Consider the following 22762-nt stretch of genomic DNA (forward strand, 5'->3'; position numbering starts at 1 on the left):
CCTATGGAATCCAGCATGCCAGGCCTCCCTGTCCATCACCATTTCCCAGAGTTTACTCAAACTCATGTCCATTGAGTCAGTGATGCTATCCAAACATTTCATCCTCTGTCGTCCCCTTCTCCTCTTCCTTCAATCTTTCCCAGTGTCAAGGTCTTTTCAAATGAGTCAGTTCTTTGCATCAGGTGGACAAAGTGTTGGAGTTTCAGCTTCAGCATCAGTCCTTCCAATGAATATTCAGGACTGATTTCCTTTAGGATGGACTGGTTGGATCTCTCTGCAGTCCAAGGGACTCTCAAAGGGTCTTCTCCAACACCGCAGTTCAAAAGCATCAATTCTTTAGCACTCAGCTTTCTTTATGGTCCAACTCTGACATCTACACATGACTACTGGAAAAACCATAGCTTTGACTAGATGGACCTTTTTTAGCAAAGTAATGTCTCTGCTTTTTAATATGCTATCTAGGTTGGTCATAGCTTTTCTTCCAAGGAGTAAGCATCTTTCAATTTCATGGCTGCAGTCACCATCTGCAGTGGTTTTGGAGCCCAAGAAAAGAGTCTGTCATGGTTTCCATTGTTTCCCCATCTCTTTGCCATGAAGTGATGGGACCAGGTGCCATGATGTTAGTTGTTTGAATGTTGAGTTTTAAGTCAACTTTTTCACTCTCCTCTTTCACTTTCATCAAGAAGCTCTTTAGTTTTTCTTCGGTTTATGCCATAAGGGTGGTGTCATCTGCATATCTGAGGTTATTGATATTTCTCCTGGCAATCTTGATTCTAGCTTTTGCTTCATCCAGCCCGACATTGCACATGACGTACTCTGCATAAAAGTTAAATAAGCAGGATAACAATATGCAGCCTTGGTATACTCCTTTCCCAATTTGGAGCCAGTCCTTTGTTCCACGTCCAGTTCTAACCATTGCTTCTTGACCTGCATACAAGACGGATGAGTCATAGTGGAGCATTCTGACAAAACGTGGTCCGCTGGAGAAGAGAATGGCAAACCACTTCTATATTCTTGCCTTGAGAACCCCATGAACAGTATGAAAACGCAAAAAGATATGACAGTGAACGATGAACTCCCCAGGTCAGTAGATGCCTAATATGCTACTGGAAAAGAGTGGAGAAATAACTCCAAAAAGAATGAAGAGACGAAGCCAAAGTGAAAACAATGCCCAGTTGTGGATGTGACTGGTGATGGAAGTAAAGTCCGATGCTGTAATGAGCAATATTGCATAGGAACCTGGAATGTTAGGTCCATGAATCAAGGCAAATTGGAAGTGGTCAAACAAGAGATGGCAAGAGTGAACATTGACATTTTAGGAATCTATGAACTAAAATGGACTGGAATGGGTGATTTTACTTCAGATGACCATTATATCTACTACTGCATGCAAGAATACCTTAGAAGAAATGGAATAGCCCTCATAGTCAACTAAAGAGTCTGAAATGCAGTACTTGGGTGCAATCTCAAAAATTACAGAATGATCTCTATTCGTTTCCAAGGCAAACCATTCGATATCATAGTAATCCAAGTCTATGCCCCAACCGACAATGCTGAAGAAGCTGAAGTTGAACAGTTCTATGAAGATGTACAAGACCTAACACCAAAAGAGATGTCCTTTTCATCATAGGGACTGGAATGCAAAAGTAGGAAGTCAAGAAACACCTGGAGTAACAGGCAAGTTTGGCTTTGGAGTACAAAATGAAGCAGGGCAAAGGCTAAGAGAATTTAGCCTTTTTAGCCTTTTTAGCCAAGAGAATGCATTGGTCATAGCAAACACCCTCTTCTAACAACACAAGAGATGATTCTACACATGGATATCACCGGATGGGCAATACCAAAATCAGATTGATTATATTCTTTGCAGCTGAAGATGGAGAAGTTCTATACTGTCAGCAAAAACAAGACTGGGAGCTGACTGTGGCTCAGATCATGAACTCCTTATAGAGTCTCTCTCTCTCTCTCTCTACATATATATATACATATATACACATATATACATATATATATACACATATATGCACATTGTTATCTGATCCTATCTTGTTATTGATTCTCTCTTTACTTCCTGTATTTTACACAAGATTTCTGAAAAACCGTATACTTTCTAGCCTTTTCCCTTATTGCTCACTCTTTTTTGTCAATTTACCTCCTATGCCTTAAAGATATGATAGCTGGGAGTCCAGGTGAGATAAATTACATTTTAAAAATCTCCGTTTAGATGTCTGTGCTGTTACTTTTGGAGAAGGCAATGGCAACCCACTCCAGTACCCTTGCCTGGAAAATCCCATGGGCAGAGGAGCCTGGTAGGCTGCAGTCCACAGACACGACTGAGCAACTTCACTTTCACTTTTCACTTTCATGCATTGGAGAAGGAAATGGCAACCCACTCCAGTACTCTTGCCTGGAGAATCCCAGGGACAGGGGAGCCTGATGGGCTGCTGTCTATGGGGTTGTACAGAGTCGGACACGACTGAAGCGACTTAGCAGCAGCAGCAGCTGTTGCTTTATTTCTGAGGATCCCAGAGAGGTACACATTTACCAGTGTCTTATGAACAGCTGGGATGTAGCATGGAAACCACTCTGGATACTTTCTAATTGTTATAATAAAGTGACTCATCCTTTATACTTTGTTGTGATTAATGTAGTAACTTGGAAATTATATATTTCATATATGCTTTCATTCTAGAGCAAATACTCTGAGTACAAAAAATATGAAAGAGATGGAATTTAAAGTGAAGACAGAAATGGATGATGTAAGTTTAGTTCCTTTTTCCTTTGTGTAATTAATAATTTTTGTAGGTCAGATAGTTTCAAGGTATAAGAAGCAGATAAATTACTAATTTTACAATGATAATTCTATTTTTGATTAGTTTGAACTTTTAAAAGTATATCTGACCACTACATATATGGCAGTCAACATGCAACAAATCAATAGAACAACAACAGAAATCTTGTATCAGCATTCAAATAAGAGAATAAAATGGCACATAAAAATACGGTAGAATCATGGTCCAGATTAGTTCAGATATTTGGAAACCTCTTTTCCATTTGATGTGTCTGTTAGTTTGTGTGTGTGTCACTTAGTTGTGTCTGACTCTGCGACCTCATGGACTGTAGCCCACCAGACTCCTCTGTCCATGGAATTCTCTGAGAATACTGGAATGGTTTGCAATTTCCTTCCCCAGGTGATTTTCCTGACCCAGGGGTCTCCTGCATTGCAGGCAGATTCTTTACCATCTGAGCTATAGGGAAGTCCCGACTATTAGTTTAGTTTAACATATGACAGTCAAACTTAACTAGTAGTCTGGAGAAGGCAATGGCACCCCATTCCAATACCCTTGCCTGGAAAATCCCATGGGCAGAGGAGCCTGGTAGGCTACAGCCCATGGGGTCGTAAAGAGTCAGACACGACTGAGCGACTCACTTTCACTTTTCACTTTCATGCATTGGAGAAGGCAATGGCACCCCACTCCAGTGTTCTTGCCTGGAGAATCCCAGGGACAGGGGAGCCTAGTGGGCTGCTGTCTCTGGGGTCGCACAGAGTCGGACACGACTGAAGCGACTTCGCAGCTGCAGCAAACTAGTAGTCTATTCCAAATTAAATGATGGTGGAAGATGGGGAACGGGGAAGGGAATAAAGAAAAGTGGGATCATGGTATTTTGTTAAAACAGTCAATGAATCTTACTATCAGCAGAGTGTAATTAACGACTCTAGGCTTGGGTTCTTGCACAGTGGGCACCTTTTTAAAGGAAATAACTTATATAAATGATCTCACCCTCAGGTAGCACTAGTGGTAAAGAACTCGCCTGCCCAGGCAGGAGACATAAGAGATGCAGGTTTGATCCCTGGGTCTGAGATTCCCTGGAGGAGGGCATGGCAACCCAATCCAGTATTCTTCCCTGAGGGATCCCATGGACAGAGGAGCCTGGCTGGCTACAGTCCATAGGGTTGCACTGAGTCAGACACGACTGAAGTGACTTAGCAGGCACGCACACAATCCATGTTTAGGCAGGCCAATTGTGTTTTAACTCTAGCTTCTTGTTCTGAAGGACGACACAAGTTTAAGGTGAAGAAAGAAAATGTTGACTGAAATTCTTGTCAGTTAAAAAAAAAATTGGCCTTACTTTGAAACTGCTTTGTGATGTTTGACTAACCTTTTTTATCTTTATTTTTCAGTTTTACTTGTTTTAACACCTCATGATAGTCCTCAGAACAGACAGAACTAAACTCCTACCAGAAGGATCAGTGTCAGGGTATTTCTAAGTAGACTGGAAGTAAAAAGAAAGCAACAGGAGTCCTTCTCTGACCCCCAGGGAAATGGCTTGTGTTTTTAACAAGTATGGAAAGATTTGCGTCATAGAAAGCTATCAGAGTTCAAAGACTTTGAAGGTGTCCCAGACTCAAGTTTTCCACCAATGTTTCCTTTCTTTCTTTCCTGTCCCTTTCTTTTCTTCCTTTAAAATTTTCAGGTGCCAAGTCCTAGACTGACTCAGGCCTCTGTGTATCCACCCTACTCATGCAGCTGTGTACCAAAGCCTTGACATTCTTAGCTTTGAAGCAAAATTCAAGTTTGACTATTTTTCAGTTTAAAGATCTCTCATTAATAAATTGTACCTAATGCTTACCTTCTCCTCAAGCTAAATGTGTGAGGAAGTGAATAAGGGGATATGCAGGGAGATGAAAGTGCCGCAGATTCTCCATGTCTTACACTTGATTTATTCCAGTCTAGTTACCTACCTGAATAGTAATCATGTCACAGGAAATCTTAATTTTATTAGAACACTGCACCTCACTGGTTATTTAAAACTAAGAGGGAAAACACTAAGAGAAAGACTTGAATATGAACTGTTAGGTGGAGTTTTTAGCTAACGTCAAGTGTAGCGGTGATCTGTCCCTCCCCTCTCCCTCTTCTTCAGGTGAAACAATTTGGAAGGTCTCTTTCCACTCAGGGACTTCAGCTCTATTGAGAATTTCTTTTCTGGTGCAACTCCATTCTTTAATAAATGCCTATCTTTAAAAAGCATACTAACTCAAAACATACTGGCGCAATCATATGGTGAGATTAATGAGGCAATCTAAGATGTGGGGGCTTTGTCATAACTAAACACGACAGGCCAAATGTTTGATTTTGTCTTGTAAGAGATTTCCTCTTTATTAAAAGTTCCTTGGGTAACATAAAGGTTTTTATTTTCTTGAATTGTTCAGTTGTGGCAAATCTCCTCACTTTATAGAGCTTAAACAGTTGTGTAGCTATAGAAACTTTTTGAGATTATCCGGTTTAAAGATGTACCTGCTTTAGCTCTCACGATTTTAGTAGGGGAAGAATGAGGAGGCAATGAGCAGTCATTGGGAGTGATGGGGCGGTTGAGGGGGTGGTGCGGCTGTGGTCTCTGCGCTGCTGGGATGGGAAGGAAAGTGAGGATCCCGGTGGAGCCAGCGGCAGTGCTGCTGCGGGAGGGTGGGCATCGAAAGGCGATGGAGGATCTAGATGAACAACACTGACAGCATCCAATGGTTGCTGCAAGAGAGGGTCCAAGCCTGGCACAACGTCCAGCTACAGGGGCATGAAATCAGAGGACTATGATTGTTAAAGTCCTGAGAGAGCTTTCTCAGTCAGCCTACTGTCCTACTAGGACTGAAAGCACCGTTCAAAACATAAGGTGATATTCATGCGCAATCTATATGATTTGCTGTGACTTTCTGAGTACAGTGGTTTCCCTCCAAAAGTAATTACTTGTTTCTTGGGGACTATGTGAACAAGGGAAAGCAGTCATTGGACACTCTCTGCCTCTTACTGGCTTACAAAATCAAATATCTCTAGATTGTTTTCTTCTCAGAGGAAACCACAAATATGACAATATCAGTAGAATTTAGGGATTTTATGATGAATTAAAAGAAGATATAACATTAAAGTATGGAAAACTTTCGCAGACTACTTTAACTGTTTATGGATAGCAGTCATCCTGGATGAGAAAATACTCTGCTGTCATGGAGGTTTATCACCAGATCTCCAATCTGTGGAGTGGATTTGGTGAATTATGCAGCCAATCGATGACTTAGATCAAGATTGTCTTTGTGGCCTTTTGTGGTCTGAACCTGATAAGGATGTTTTTGGCTGGTGTTTGAAAATGACAGAGGGTCATGCTTTGCACTTGGTGCAGAAGTGGTTGCGAATTTCTCCATAAACGTGATTTGGATCTTGTGTGTAGAGCCCATCGGGAGGTTGATGGTGGACAGATGTTTTTTGCAAAGAGACAGTTGGTCACTCTGTTCTCTGCATCCAGTTATTGTGGAGAGCGTGACAAAGGTGCCACGATGAGTGTGGGTGAGACACTGATGTGTTCTCTTCAGATTTTACAGCCTGCAGAGAAAAAGAGGTCAAGTGCCCCGAGACCTGAAATACCTTCAAGGGCTATGATCACAAAGCAAGCAAAGAAATAAATGTCATTTTGACACTGCCTAGTCGGGGCTTGTAACATATATAGCTTTTATTTTTAAAGCTGTAATGTGTATTGGTCAACTTACTTAAATAATGTTTGTGGGCCCCTGTTCCAGTTTTTACTTTATCAATAGTATTTGTTGATTTTAACAGCAAATAAAAGATTCCCCACTCTCAAGGAAAGATGTTTTATTTTGTTTAGTTCTCTGTTCCTTTTGCAAACAATTTTAATGATAGTGCCAAAGCTGTACACCCCAGGACAGTTTATCCTGACTAAGGGGTGAGTATACAACTGATCTTTCTTTAAATTTGGTACAGCTCATGAATAATGTAAATACCCATTTTCTTTAGGATATAAAGAGAGATCTAGGGTGCTCAGCGTGTACATGCTATTGTCATAAAATGCATACTGTTGGATACAAAACACTGTGAACATTTTTGTTTGCTTGCTTCAAGGAAATAGCTCTTTTTCTTGTCTTGTCATGTACAAACTAGTTTTTAGAGTTATCAAAATTAAGAATAACTTTCAACCTTGCCAGCATCACTTGTATGTATATTTAGTTAAAGTACACTTTCCCCTGTGATACACTTAAATGATAATTAAAGCCATTATTTTAAATGTTTGTGATTCTTTCCTAAAACCAAAGTTTCTATTGAAATATATATGGGCACTCTCCTAAGTACAAGGTGACATGATTGTGTATCCCTGCCGCCTTCTTGGGGATTCAAAAATATGTTTTTAAGTTTGAATAGCAATTAATAACATAGGGCTGTTTACACACTACTAATGGTTAAAGTTAATAACATTTTGTAGTATTTTCAGTCTATTCATTAAGTAATCTTTTTAGTTACATCAGGACTGAACCTGTTCATTCAGAAAGCTTCAAATTATAGAAACAATACTGTTCTGTATGTGTGACTGATTATGCTTTCTTTGGCCTACATTCTTTATTCTGTGAAGAATTTGAAGCTTGTAAGTCAAAACAAAGAAACTAACTTACTATCCACCAGTTTATACAGAATTCACAGTATCTATGACTTTTTAAAACTAATCTCTGTTTTAAAAAAAGGAAAGCAGTTTCAACAGATGACCATGTACAATAATACCATGTGGGAAAAATGAATTCAGACTTATTTAATGATGAACTTGTTAAAAAAAATTACCTACTTTAAAAAAACAAGGAAGCTAAGAGAGGTTAAATGAATTATCCAAATTCACATTATCTATTATTTTCCAGTCTTTCTCTCTCTCTCTGTATGTGTCTGAAGGAGTACTGCTTTATTTAGTAGGTAAGGAATTATCATTTCATAGAGCTTCCATATCTCTCAGTTTCTAAGATAGACCCCTGCTCCAAAGGTCATGGTGCTGTGCTGTGCTTAATCACCCAGTTGTGTCCGACTCTTTGTGACCCCGTGGACTGTAGCCCACGAGGTTCCTCTGTCCATGAGGATTCTCCAGGCAAGAATACTGGAGTGGTTTGCCATGCCCTCCTCCAAGGGATCTTCCCAACCCAGGGATTGAAGCCAGGTCACCTGCATTGTAAGTGGATTCTTTACCATCTGAGATACCAGGGAAGCCCACAGGTCATGGCAAAGATGGTATTGCCAGGAAGACCTGGGAAAATAGCTGCAGCAGACAAATTTTGTATTGAAATTTTTCCTTCTCCATTTCTTCATGTCTTGTCTACCTCCTGGCAATCGAATATAATCTAGGCCTGCCCAAAGTGAAATTACCTTCCTGATAATACCTCTTGGTTTCTTTCTCCCAATTAGAACTATCAGTCACTTGTAAGGTGACTTCCAGGTAAAGGAAGGCTACATCATTATGAGGTAAAATGATTGACAGTTGACCTTTCAGGCCATATTTTCATTTTAAAAGATACGGGATGGCTAGGTAAAGGAATTTTAAATTTCTGGATTGAGTAGAAGAGGTACTGTTAGGAGGATAAGTCTTTCTGATACTCTTTGGATAGTCCTCTCCAAAACTCAGTAGGAATAAGGGGTATTTTCTGAAAGGCTATAGACTTACCTAATGGTTGCTAATGTTTCTTAGTAAAGAAGTACATATTTTCCTTCAGACGTATGGCAGTATATTTAATCCTCCAAAAATTTTTAATAATGAAAACATAAGCAAAGAAATTGTCAATCATCACTGAGTGCCATTTGTACTTACAGGGTTTCAATTCATTGTAGGATTTATTTCATTCAGAACTCTGAATCTATTCATTTGTTTCCTCTAAAAGGAAACCCTGCAGCGGGTGAAAATTATCTCAATAAACAACCCACTTGTTTTTCTGAATGCAAAGAAGTTCCATAATGATATAATGAACATAATCCAAAAAGAAAATACTGGAAACCAACCACTTGATGAAATCAGAAAGGTAAGGTCAACTCTTTTGATTATATTGTGCTATAGGTAATCCTATATCTTGATACCCCAGAAAGGAATCATGTAACTATAATACATTATAGAAATGTTGAGAGGCCTCTTCCCTCAGTAAAATCTTATATGATGTTATAATTTTTACTTGGTTTGTAGTTAGCCTTTAGGTGATCACTCTTGTTCATTCACTTGTTCATTCACTCCTCAAGGCAGCAAATATCTGAAGGACGTGTGTGTTGTGCTGCTCTGTGCTTAGTCCCTTAGTTGTGTCTGACTCTCTGCGACCCCAGGCTCCTCTGTCCGTGGACTTCTCTAGGCAAGAAGACTGGCGTGGGTTGCCATGCCCTCCTCCAGGGGACCTTCCCAACCCAGGGATCGAACCCAGGTCTCCCACATTTCAGGCAGATTCTTGACCAGCTGGGCTATCAGGGAAGCCTGTGTACTAGGTGCTATAACCCTGGGAGAAATAGATAAGACAATTCACTTAAATTAAGAATATTTTTACCAAGAGAAAGAAGAGTTAGGTCTACCTCTAAAAGAAAATACAGTAGATGACTCAAAGAGGTATAAACTGTTGGCCTCATTATGATAACATTGTCTTAAATTGCCATCATTTTTTATCTCCACAAATTATCTCAGTTAAGAGAGATAGCAAATAAAATGTGCATGAGAAAGAGGTATACATAATCATTTGAATCTTCAAGCCCTCTGCAATGTTAAGAGCATGGACTTAGGAGCTAAGCTACTTAGAAGCTATTAGACCTTCAGTTCAGTTCAGTTCAGTTGCTCAGTCATGTCCGACTCTTTGCGACCCCATGGACTGCAGTACACCAGGCTTCCCTGTCCATCACTAACTCCCGGAGTTTACTCAAACTCATCCCCATTGAATTGGTGATGCCATCCAGCCATCTCATCCTCTGTCATCCCCTTCTCCTCCTGCCTTCAATCTTTCCCAGCATCAGGGTCTTCTCAAATGAGTCAGTTCTTCGCATCAGGTGGCCAAAGTATTAGACCTTGAGCTTTTTTAGATGTCACTTTCATCAGAATATTAGGAGCCACCACCTGTGATTTTGGGTTGAAAAGAACTTGCTCTTATGCTAAAGGGGGAGATATATATCTAATTGTTCAAGTTGTACTAATATATTAGGCCTGTTTTTCATCACAAAACCATTCTATACCTGTATATGAGACAGGTATGTTCTTGTGGCTGACTTTGTAACCACCATGTATAACAGCATTATGGGAAAATCTGTCTAGAGCTTCATGTAATCTAATTAACCTACAAGAAGTTTGTGGTCTTGTTTTTCCAAAATGTAAACTTACTTCTTGAAATAATATACTAAATTGTGGGTATTATCATTTCTAGTAGAGTACCTGACATGGCAATTCTTATTACTAATTATTTATCAATAGTTGATAGCATTTTCCTTACTTTCCTGCAAGATTAAGGTTGCTCCAACCTGTTTGCAGAAATTGCAAAATGACATGTGTTTACCTTTAGTGTATCTTAGAAACAAATCTCATTAACACAGTCTTTTGTGAGTAGTTTCCACATATATTTTACTCACTTGGGATTTCAGAAAATTGAGTCTAAAAATCAAACAAGGTTCATTGAGTTTAGGTTATTAGTAGATGAAGGCACTCAAAAGGATTCTTCAACTCAGAACTTTATGATGGTGAGGAAGAATTTGTTGAAACTGAGTTCCACTATAATGATAATGATGCAAATATTGTATGTATATTTGTATGTTGTGAGTTTTAAAGGAATACCAAGGATTTGGATGGCAGTCTGGAAGCCCTGCTCTCAGAGGAACCTGGAATAAACCTTTATTTGGAATGGTTAAAAGGATAGTCTTGAGCTTGAGTGCTCTTTGGGGCATTTCGTATTATTCTTGTCAGACACTGTCAAGGATATCTACTTGTCTTGAGGACTATGCACTTACTTCAGGTTCAGTTTTAGAGTAAGATGTCTGCAGCAGTTAATCACTACTGCAACTTTGCCCCCCTTTATCAGGCTGCACAGAGCAGTCCGCAGTTGTGCCTTCAACTGGAGTGCTCTGCCAGGGCCTTGATTTTCTCTTCTCTGACAGCTGTGTTTTCAACAGACGGTGGTGATGGACATTTAAAACACTCCGGAGCAGGAAGATTCACATCCCATTCAAAACACGAATAGAAAAAGGATCCTCTGTTAGGTTATATAATGATATACTTTTATATTCCATATGCTCAGTTGTGTCCAACTCTTTGATACCCCATGGACTTTAGCCTACCAGGCTCCTCTGTCCACAGGTTTTCCCAGGCAGTAATGCTGGAGCAGGATGCCATTTCCTACTCCAGGGTTTCTTTTCAACCCAGGATTGAATCTGTGTGTCTTGTGTCTCTTGCACTGGCAGGCGGATTCTTTACCACTGAGCCTCTATATCATCATTAAATATCTCCCTGAATACAGAGGCTTAGAAGGATCTCAGGCTGCTAGTGTTTGATGGATTTGTGCTTATTATTATATAGAGCTACAGGTATTCACTATTCATTACCATTTTGTGCTCACCTTGCAAGAGAAGTTTTAATCTACCATTTATCTAAAATTTTCTTTTGCTCAAGCAAGATGTTTTTCAAAACTAGACTTTGTTTTTGAAACAGTGTTTTAGATTTACAGAAAAACTGAGTAGTTGGTATAGAGAGTTCCTATATATAGAGAGAGTTCCTATATATAGAGAGAGTTCCTATATATACCCCACATTACACAGTTTCTAGAGTTCCTATATATAGAGAGAGTTCCTATATATACCCCACATTACACAGTTTCCTTGATTATTAACATCTTGCATTAGTTGATATATTTATTATAATCAATCAGCCAATATGGATACGTGATCATTAAGTAAAGTCCGTGCTTTATCTGGGCTTCTCAGGTGGTGCTAGTGGTGAAGAATGCGTCTGCCAGTGCAAGAGACTTAAGAGATGTGGGTTTGACCTTTGGGTCAGGAAGATGCCCTGGAGGAGGGCATGACAACCCGCTCCAGTATTCTTGCCTGGAGAATCCCATGGACAGAGGAGCCTGGCGAGCTATAGTCCATAGGATGGCATAGAGTTGGACAGGACTGAAGCGATTTAGCACACATGCTTTATTTAGATGTACTTAGTTCTACCTGATATCCTTTCTCTGTTCTAGAATTCCATCCAGTATATCACGTTACATTTAGTTGTCCTGTCTCCTTAGTTTCCTCTTAACTGTGACAGTTTCTTAGGCTTTCCCTTTATTGAATGGTCTTGACAATTTTGAGTAGTACTGGTCAGATGTTTTGTAGAATGCCCCTCTATTGGAACTATCTCTTATTTTTTCTTGTGATAGCACTGGGAATATGGGTTTTTTTTAGGAAGAAAACTATAGAGGTGAAGTGCCATTTTCATCACATTTGTATCAAGGGTACATAATATCAACATGATTTCTCACTGTAGATATTAATCTTGATCTCCTGGATGAAGTAGTATTTGTCAGGTTTCTCCCCTATAAAATTACTTTATTTCCCCTTTTGCATGCTATACTCTTTGAAAGCGAGTCACTGTGTGCAGCTTGTATTTAGGGAATGTGAAGTCATGCTCCACCTTCTTCAGGGTGGAGTATTTATATAAATAATTTGAAATTCTTCTGCAGAAGAGGTTTCAGACAAGGTATTTTTAAGAGGAGAGAAAGGAAGCTCACGTTCACTGGCTGTGTTTCAAGGGCTCATCTCTTTACCTGGGTTATCTAACGTACTTGTCGTCAGCCCCATGATGTAACTGACTATCTGAATGTTACAAAAAAAAAAAAAGATTGAGACTTAGAAATATAAAATAACCTGGGGAAAATTATTTGACAACTGTCAGAATCAGACTTAAAGGATATAAGCTGTGCCAGTGGGTGCAGTACCCGTGGCTTCCCAGGTAGTGCTAGTAGTAAAGAACACGCCTGCCAGAGCAGGAAACTTAAGAGATGCAGGTTCAGTCCCTGGGTAGGGTTTGACCCCTGGGTTGAAAGATCCCTTGGAGAAGGGCATTGTGAAAAGTGTTGTTGCCTGGAGAACCCCATGGACAGAGGAGCCTGGTGGGCTACAGTCCATAGGATCACAAAGAGCTGGACATGACTGAGTGACTAACACACACACACAGTGGGTATTAAGGGAAATTGATATTCTATGGTCACCCTCCAAGATGAAAACTGATTTAATGGGAAAGTAGTATAATGTAGCAGTTTGGAGCAAGAGGTACAGAGTTGAAAGACATGAACTTAGGTTTTAACTTAATTCTTGCTAGCTTTATGACTTTGGTCAAACTATTTAACCATTTCAATCATTAGAAGTCTTCCAAATTTAAAAATTTTCTGACTTTCATGTGGAAAATGATGTCAGTAACTTCATAGGATTATTCTGAGAATTAAATGATTAATGTAAAGTTCTTAGTATACACTAAGTACTCAAGTAATAACAATTGCTATCATCATGAACAGTAATAACAATGACATTTTTGAGAAATATATAGCATATTTTAATTTCAAAGGCATCAATTATTTTTAATTTCAAAAAAATTTAATTGTAGGATATAAAGTCATTTTCATTCTCCAGCATTTCCATAAATTGGATTTTTTTTTTTCCTGGACATTTTCATGAAGCTTCAGATGAACAGCTAATTTTTTTAAAAATTATTTATTTTTATTAAAGTATAGTTTATTTACAACGGTTTGTTAGTTTCAAGTGTACAGCATAGTGATTCAGTGACATATATACCTTTTTTTCCTGATTCTTTTCCCTTATAGGTTATTGCAAAACACTGAGTATAGTTCGCTGTGCTTTACAGTATGTCCTTGTCACTTATCTATTTTATAGATACTAGTGTGTGTTTGTTAATCGCAGACTCCTAATTTATCCCTCCCCCACCCTTTTCCCATTGGTAACTGTAAATTTGTTTTCTAGTCTGTGAGTCTGTTTCTGTTCTGTATGTAAGTTCCTTTGTATCATTTTTTTTTATTGGATTCCCTGTGTAAGTGATATTATATGATATTTATCTTTCTGTGTCTGGCTTACTTCATATTACTCAGCCATAAAAAATACAATAATGCCATTTATAGCAACATGCATGGACCTCATCCTAAATGAATAACTGACTTCTGTATAATATGAAATACATATTTGGTGGCTCTCTCTTTGAGTGCTGTGTTAATGAGGTTAATTTCTGATTGGATACATGCATGAAAAACACATGTAAATGTTCACTTCCTGATGAAAAGAAGTCAAAACAATCTTGCAGAAAATGTTCTGAAAAAGAGAGTCTGACTTGATAAATTATCAACTGAGCTAACATAAACTTAGAGCTAACTTATTATTTCCATTTGTTGTATTTATCATTCTGAAAGAGAAGCTAGAGAAAATAATTATTGGAGACTATTTTTTGTTGTTGTTATTGTGGTGAAAAGATTGATGTTCTTTTTTAGGGACAGAAATGAGTTTTTGTAATGTTATTCATCTTTTTATGTGTTTTTATTTCAGTATGAACAAAGCACATTGGTCAGTTCTCTGAGTGGCATTTGCAACGGTGAGTTAGCGTAAGGAAATCTAAGTGTTCTGACTTGACTACAGAACAGAAGATGGAACCCTCGCCTTCTCCTCGCGGCCTCCTGCCTCTGCTCCCCTTCCTCTCGCCTCCTTGTCTGCCTCTGCCTCCGCGCTCCTCCCTGCTTCTCGCCTGTTCTGCCCACCTGGCCGTTTCCCTCCCTTCCTCCTCCTCTCCTCTGCTCCTACTCTGTCCTCCCCATTCCTCCCTCTTCTCTTCTTTGTCTTCCTCCTCACACTCCTAACTTATTTTAGAGATTAAGTTCAGACGTGTCAGCCTACACAGGATGAAGGTATAAAAATTCATTGTGAGGCATTATGAATACCTGAAACACTTGAATTAATGGTATTTTTTTAAATGGAAGGAAATACAATGTCCATCGATCAGAATACACAACGTTGAAAAGATGTCAATTCTCAAATTTTGTTATAGATATAAACTGAGTCACAATTAAAATTCTGATAGGATGTTTTAATAGCAGTTGATAAACTCATTCTAAATTTTGTACAAAACTCAAATGGCCAAGATAGGCACAGCTGTTGAACTATATGAGCAAGAGGGAGAGCTTGTTTTCTTATGTATGTATAAATGTATTATAAAGCCCTAATGATCAGTGCAGTGTGCTACTGGTTCAGAGATAAATGAGCAGGTCAACTGGACAGAGCAGAGAACACAAAAGTGAGGAAAAGCTCACGTATATTGGTGTCTTACTTGTGACAAATGTGGCACTGCAAAGCAGTGAGCAAAAGACTGTCATTAATATACAATGATGAGACAATCACACACCCATGATGAATGGAATTAGACCTGCATCCTATCCCCTCCCGTCCCATCCCCCAAATCATCCCAGCTCAAAGTCCTAAAGTGGCAGACAAACTATAAATTTAAAAGAAAATATAGGAGAATATGTACAAAAAATGTTAAACATTATCATTAAACTTCACTGGAGTTTTGTTTACCAAATGTCATCATATGAAGCATGTAAAGATAGTTCAGTTCAGTTCAGTCGCTCAGTCGTGTCTGACTCTTTGAGACCCCATGAACTGCAGCACATCAGGCCTCCCTGTCCATCACCATCTCCTGGAGTTCACTCAGACTCATGTCCATCGAGTCCGTGATGCCATCCAGCCATCTCATCCTCTGTCGTCCCCTTCTCCTCCTGCCCCCAATCCCTCCCAGCATCAGGGTCTTTTCCAATGAGTCAACTCTTCGCATGAGGTGGCCAAAGTACTGGAGTTTCCGCTTTAGCATCATTCCTTCCAAAGAAACCCCAGGGTTGATCTCCTTCAGAAAGGACTGGTTGGATCTCCTTGCAGTCCAAGGGACCCTCAAGAGTCTTCTCCAACACCACAGTTCAAAAGCATCAATTCTTCAGCGCTCAGCCTTCTTCATAGTCCAACTCTCACATCCATAACATGACCACAGGAAAAACCATAGCCTTGACTAGATGGACCTTAGTTGGCAAAGTAATATCTCTGCTTTTGAATATGCTATCTAGGTTGGTCATAACTTTTCTTCCAAGGAGTAAGTGTCTTTTAATTTCATGGCTGCAGTCACCATCTGCAGTGATTTTGGAGCCCAAAAAAATAAAGTCTGACACTGTTTCTACTGTTTCCCCATCTATTTCCCATGAAGTGATGGGACCAGATGCCATGATCTTCGTTTTCTGAATGTAAAGATAAGCCAGAGTAAAAGAAGATAGACATAATTTATAAAATGGAGAAGGAGTAAAAATGGCAGATGACCTGCTAGAAAAATGCACAAGAGACATGGACAGGCATTCCACAAAAAGAGACATTTTCAAATTTACTAATGAGCATATGCAGATATGCTTACTTAAACTCACTGATGTTATTCATAATACTTGAAGAAATATAGAGTAACTTTGCAATAAATAACACAATATATACAACTGATAGTTTTTAAAATCTGACAATACCAAGTATTGGTGAGGATATAAAGCAACAAAAAGTCTCTTGCAATGCTAGTGGGAGTGTAAACTGTAGCAACTACCTTGGAAAACAGTTTGGTAATATCATATAAAGTTGAAGATACACAAGGTACACAAACCAGCAATTCCACCCCCAGTTTACATTCTAACAAGTTACATAAACAAGAATGTTCAAACAGTATTGTTTTTAACTATCCAAACCTGGAAACAGTTTGTATTTCCAAAAAAAAAAAAAAAAAAAAAGCTGGTATGTATAAGTATGGAATATTTATACATTTGAACTTTTAGTTGATATATTTATTATATGGTACACGTATACAATAATGGAAACTAGATGAGTCTTATAAACGTAACTGGGCCAAAATGAAAAGGCAAAGGAAAACAGAATTCAAATTCTACTATATAAGCTTAAAAAAAAGGCAGGAAAAGCTGGCATACTGATTTTGGCTCTTCTAGACAGTAATAAAGGAGCCTCTTAATATCTGCACCTGGAAACATATACAAAATTGTTCATAGTAACTCTGTTTATAATCCTCCCAAATGCAGAAAAATTAATACTTTTTAGAAGTACAGTGGATAAAAGAACATGTGGAATGTTTATATATAAATATGTATTATAGTATCTGTCACATTACTTTAAAGTACTCCAAATGTATAAAATATAGAATAGAATAAAATAAATATCATATAAATATACAAATTAATCCCATGGCCCGTATCAACAGGATAGCAGTCAGATGCTAGCTTCTCTGGTCTTTTCTGATTTCTCATGGCAAATTCACTTTCTTCTGCTTTGTGCTCTGAAAGGATGCTTATATCATCCTGGTATTGCACTTATTTAATGGTTGTTTCTTACAAGTCTTTCTCTTCTGCTAGCCTGAAAACTTTGCAAGGGCATTCTCACCTCTGCATCCCTAGATCAGGCCCACTTTGCAGAGAGCAACAGCTGATCGACATGGTCACCCTTGCTGTGCTCCTGGGAAACCTTTTGTACTCAGTTACCCTTTTATAGTAGTTAGGACTGATGACTAGAATGTTTTCCTGGTATCCTCCTTCTCTCTCTTCTGACACTCCAGAGTATCCTGAGTTCCCCTGCCTCTCTCTGTTGTACAGGAACAGTATCCACCTGTCACGGTGCTTCCCTGTGCTTTAAATGCTCAGGTTTCTCTTATTGCTCATGTTCTTGATTTCTTCCCAAAGTTTAAATAGTAAAACCTATAACTCTTGGTTTTGTTGTGTTTATATTTTCACTTCTCTTCTCTGATTCTGTCCTTAACTGTATGGATTAGTATGACTTTCCTATTTTTTTTCTACTATGAGACAGTCTTGGTCTTACTCCATGAATAGAGAACACCCAGTTTCCTGTGATTACAGAAGATAAAATTAATTGACCAAGGCACTTCCTCCTATGAGCCAAAGTAACCTGAGAATCTTCTAAACAGGGACCTATAATAAGCTATTACAAATGGTTGGTGTTGACCGGGAGTTGGTGATGAACAGGGAAGCCTGGCATGCTGCAGTCTATGGGGTCGCAAAGAGCCTGACATGGCTGAGCAACTGAACTGAACTGAACTGACACACAAGCTGAGATGCAGTTGCCATCCTAGCTTTATTCCATTCTGTGACTTTGTTCCATCCTAGCTTTATTCCATTCTGTGACAGACTCATCCTCCTAAAAGAAAACAAAACGCTTCCTATCCATTAGTGATCTCTTCAGAGGATCAAGTGCCCAGTCCTCAGTCTGACACCTAAAACCCTTCCGTATCTTCTTAAACTGATTTCCTTTTTACTACACATTGCACAAGTTCTCTATGCCAGTCAGATGAATGAGTTTTCTTGGCTCCTACATCTAATTTAATCATTCCTGGATCTAACTCTTAAAAAATTTTATTTATTTTAATTGGAGGTTAATTACTTTGCAGTATTGTGGTGGGTTTTGCCATACACTGACATGAATCAGCCATGGGTGTACATGTGTACCCCCATCCCAAACTCCCCTCTCACCTCTTTCCCCATCCCATCCCTCTGGGTTGTCCCAGTGCACCTGGATTTAATTCTTTATTCATATTCTCCCTTCTAGAACCATCTACTTGTTTGCCAATCCAAATATTATACTTTCTTCAAGATTTAATAGAGAAGAAAAGTAAGTCAAAGGGACATATTCTTTGGCAAACTTATTAGGTAGAAAAAGAAGTCAACCAGATCCATAGAGGCAAATATGCAATGAAGTGCCACTTAGAATTCAGTTCCTTCAGCTGTAAAATGGAAATTTAGTAACATGGAGAGACTACCACGGGCACTCAATCACGTATCACTTTATATAGTTATAAAGTTGTTTTATTCACGCACATTTTCCTCCTCATTATATTTTTAAGGGAAGAGATGCATTTTTAATGTCCATTGCATTATCTTTCATTGTCCAGTGAACACTTGGTCAGTGAATGAAAATTAACACTGCTAATATTTGTATAGCACTTCCAAGTTTTCAAAGGATATTCTTCTAAATAGATGAAATAGATAATGGCAGTTATCATTTTCAAATAGGTAATAGGATACTCTTAGTTTTACTGATAAGAAGTTGAGGCCCACTCTTGCTTTCTGAGGGGGTCTGTATGCTGCCTATTGAATATGTATCTCTCTAAATAACCTTACTTTCACTTAAAAAAATAGATAACTAAATTTCTCAGGATCATGCAGTTGCTTAGGGGCAGAGGAGGACCTCAAGGCCCCATTGAAGGCCAATGTGTATAGGAAAGGGTGCTTAAAGCTGGGATTTGAGAGTTCGGAGCCAGATGCAGTCTGCAGAAACACAGCCAGGAAGGGTGGGTTGGTGCTAATCCAGAAAAAAGGAGGTGACAAAGAATGGCACTTATCTCTGCTTTGGTTGCAAGCTTGTGAAAATGAAGATGAAGATGGACTTAAGAGAGATTTCAATATGTAATTAACATAACCAGCACTGTTTGGGTATTGAGGGAAGGAGGAGGGCAATACAAGTGATGATTCAAAACTCTGAAACTCTCAGACTGGAAATCCAAGAGGGTAGCTAAAAGGAAAGGATACTGGAAAACCTTCCAGGATACGATATTGGAAAACCTTCCAGGAGATATCCTTGGGTTTTGGGAACCACTGAATAGATCTGGAAATAACTAAAGCAAAGAGAAGTCTTGGCTGGGTGAGGGAGTAGGAAAGAAAAAAGAGAATAAATGATACCCCCTCCTATAAACAATCTTTACAGAAGAGGAAGAATTGATTGAATAAACTAAATAAACTTACAAACCATGTAAATAATGAGACGGAAGTCCTCATATTTTTCTGAGTGAAAACAGAAATTGCTCAAATGTGAAGAAATTTCCCATTGCCATGTTTGGTAAATTGTGTTCCAAAGCACTGTAGTCACACTGTGCCGTTGCCAAGAGGCACCCTGTCAGCATCTTTCTCAGCGTCATGATTTTTCGGGCTCACCTCCACCACCTTCTTACCTTCAAATTATCTTCCAAGTCTCAGCTTCCTTGTCCCATTCTTCCTTTCATTCCTGTGTTAATTAATGAATGTCTTTGTTCACTTAACAAATCTTTCTTGTATTTAGTAAGTCCTACGCACATCGGTGGGTGCTATATGTTCAAGGATGAGAAAGCAAGCGTGATTTCTGTCATCACAGGTCCTGAAGCCTAAGCTGGTTCCCCTCCCTCAATTTCCCCCATCCTCATCCAGTACCCTAGATGAGCTGTACTTTGTTTGGAGGTTCTGGGGAGAATCTGCTTACTTCCTTACCCTTTTCAGCTTCTAGAGGCCATCCACATTCCTCGGGTCATATCCTTTCGTCTGTCTTCAAACCAGCAGTGTTGACATCTTCAAATTTCTCTCTGACCTCTTCTTCCATCATCACATCTCCGTCTTTGCCTCTGACCCTCCTGCTTCCCTGTGATAAGAACCCTAGGAACATTGGACTCCCGGCACCCCCCCCCCTCACCGCTGCCAACCCCAGGGTAATTCAGGATAATCTCATCTCAGTTCAGTTCAGTTGCTCAGTTGTGTCCGACTCTTTGCGACCCCATGAATCGCAGCACACCAGGCCTCCCTGTCCATCACCAACTCCCGGAGTTCACCCAGACTCATCCATCGAGTCACTGATGCCATCCAGCCATCTCATCCTCTGTCGTCCCCTTCTCCTCCTGCCCCCAATCCCTCCCAGCATCAGAGTCTTTTCCAATGAGTCAACTCTTCGCATGAGGAGGCAGGATTCTTAATTTAATCAAGTCTGCAACATTTCTTTGACCATGTAAGGTAACATATTCCACAGGTTCTAGGGATTAAGCTGTGGGCATCACTGGGGGCCATTTTTCTGTCTACAATTTCAGGTCTATCCTGTACCTCCTGAGTGCTTTCTGCATAACTTTCCAGCCTTGGTAACACTTTAGATTACTAGTTCAACTGACTCGTTTCTCAGTTTACTTGTGAGTCTACTGAGAGTAAGTACCATTATCTCTCTTGTCCATCATTCTACTTGTATTTCTTAGAATGGTCCTTAGAGTAAGCACACGCCACATCTATATTAACCAACTGCTTGAATGAATGAATGAATAAAAGAGAGAATGTACACAATAATATGTACACATGTTTTCCAAAGATAGTGTTTTGGTTTGTCCTAAATATTTCTGATTCCTTATTTTCTTGAGCAGTTAGAGATATAAATCTGTTTCTCAATAATTACTTGATGTCAACAGAAAACACCTTCTTTTAAAAATTTTTGAGTGATTCACAAACTGCCAGAAACCTTTTGAAGTATAAAAAAGCACTCCTAAATTATGCATCTCTGAATACTTTTTAATTAAACAAGTTAATGAATATTCCACAGGAGAGAGCTGGCTTTCACAGTCTGGAGTTAATCACCCACCCACACCTGATGGTTAATTTCTTTCTTTCTTTTTCTTTGATTTTTGTAGATAAAGCTCATCATTTACCACATCCCCCATGAGTATATATTAGTTATCTCCTTTGCACATGCTCCAAGCTTACCTCATTTTGCTTAAGGCATATTAGCTGTTCATTCAGTTTTCAACAACAATGTGAATTTTATTGCACTGATTGATTTACTTAGAAGCTTAAAACACAAGTATATATTAATAGTCATAGAATCAGCACAATGACAGAACTGAAGGGATACTATATAAAAGAAAACTTCACTTATTTTTGGAAAGATTTCAAGAATGTCTATTGTATCTAAATTTTCATTTGAGGAGATTGGTAACTTTGCCATTAACAATGTCTTTTTTATTTACACACACAAAAAAAGAACTGCTCCTGTTAAAAAAAGGTTTATTTAAATTATTATCCACAACTACATGGCACAATTCTTTTGTTTTATTTCTTTCGGACAGTCTGAAAATGTGCATCCATTTCGATTAAAGGAACACAAAAGAGGAAGCTCAGATGTAAAAATGAAGGACAAAGCAAGCACATTCTGAAACAAAAGAAAAATTTTGTTTCACTATTGATTAAACCCAAACATTTTTAGTTAGCAATCTATCATTACTTAAATTATGAAATAATTACAAGAAAATATAGAGAACAGCAAGTATAAATTATAAGTGAAATAAATAGGATAGAAAAGAAAAAAAACCACCTTATTTCTTAAATAATTTTCTGTATTCTTTTACCACCATTTCTTAGTCATTTAGATTAGTATTCAATCTCTCTAAATGATATGCATAATTTTTTCACTGGATTATTAAGTTCAGATTGACAAGTAAAATTGCCTATGAACTAGTAGTGACTTTCTGAAGCACTGAATTGATAGAAATTCTAGGGTCTTCTTTGAACTGACTGAGAAAAAGTACCATGATTGATTAGCCATGTTTGGCTTGTTAAAGAATAGGGATGATAGAATGCATGTCATAAATTTAGTTGCAGATAATAATTTATGTACCTCCTTCATAAAAAGCAATTATAAATAAAATAGCTGTTAATTTTTTCTGGGTTATATTAAGTATATATATTGAATTATATTCAATTTTACCAATGACAATTATGTTTTCTAGTAAATGAAGAATAAGGCTTAAAGATCTCAAAGAATTCATAATTTAATTTGGGTGGATTAGATATTAATGATAACTTTTTCTACATAAATTTTTGGACTAAGAATTTTAGATTTAGCTTTTTTGTGTGTACTGTACTATAAAAGACTATAAGGACATGGAAAAACAGACTTTGTTAATTTTGATATCAAATTGCATCATCACTGTCATTTTAAGATCTATTGCTAAATATGTCAGAGGTTTAAGTCATTTATTTAATACAAGATATTGAATTTTTAAAAAATTACTGATTATTTTCCTTGTGTTTAGTAAGAGTAACCAGATTTACATAATGATGTGTTGGTAAATCCAAAAAACTTGGAGT

At 38.4% G+C, this 22762-nt stretch overlaps 1 protein-coding gene and 1 pseudogene across 3 annotated transcripts in view; both read left to right on the forward strand.

Annotated features, from left to right (window-relative positions):
* Nucleotides 1-22762, forward strand: part of SLC26A7 (solute carrier family 26 member 7) — a 139135-nt gene that overhangs the window by 97652 nt on the left and 18721 nt on the right. For all 3 annotated transcript variants that reach the window (XM_005689247.3, XM_013969360.2, XM_018058199.1), the window contains 3 exons: nt 2690-2756; nt 8687-8824; nt 14349-14394. In XM_005689247.3, the coding sequence (XP_005689304.2) occupies nt 2690-2756; nt 8687-8824; nt 14349-14394 (251 nt within the window). The remainder of the gene's footprint in view (nt 1-2689; nt 2757-8686; nt 8825-14348; nt 14395-22762) is intronic.
* On the forward strand, nt 5489-6445 carry LOC102179300 (annotated as a pseudogene).

Source organism: Capra hircus, chromosome 14 (genome assembly GCF_001704415.2).
Source record: "Capra hircus breed San Clemente chromosome 14, ASM170441v1, whole genome shotgun sequence".
NCBI classification, from domain to species: Eukaryota; Metazoa; Chordata; class Mammalia; order Artiodactyla; family Bovidae; genus Capra; species Capra hircus.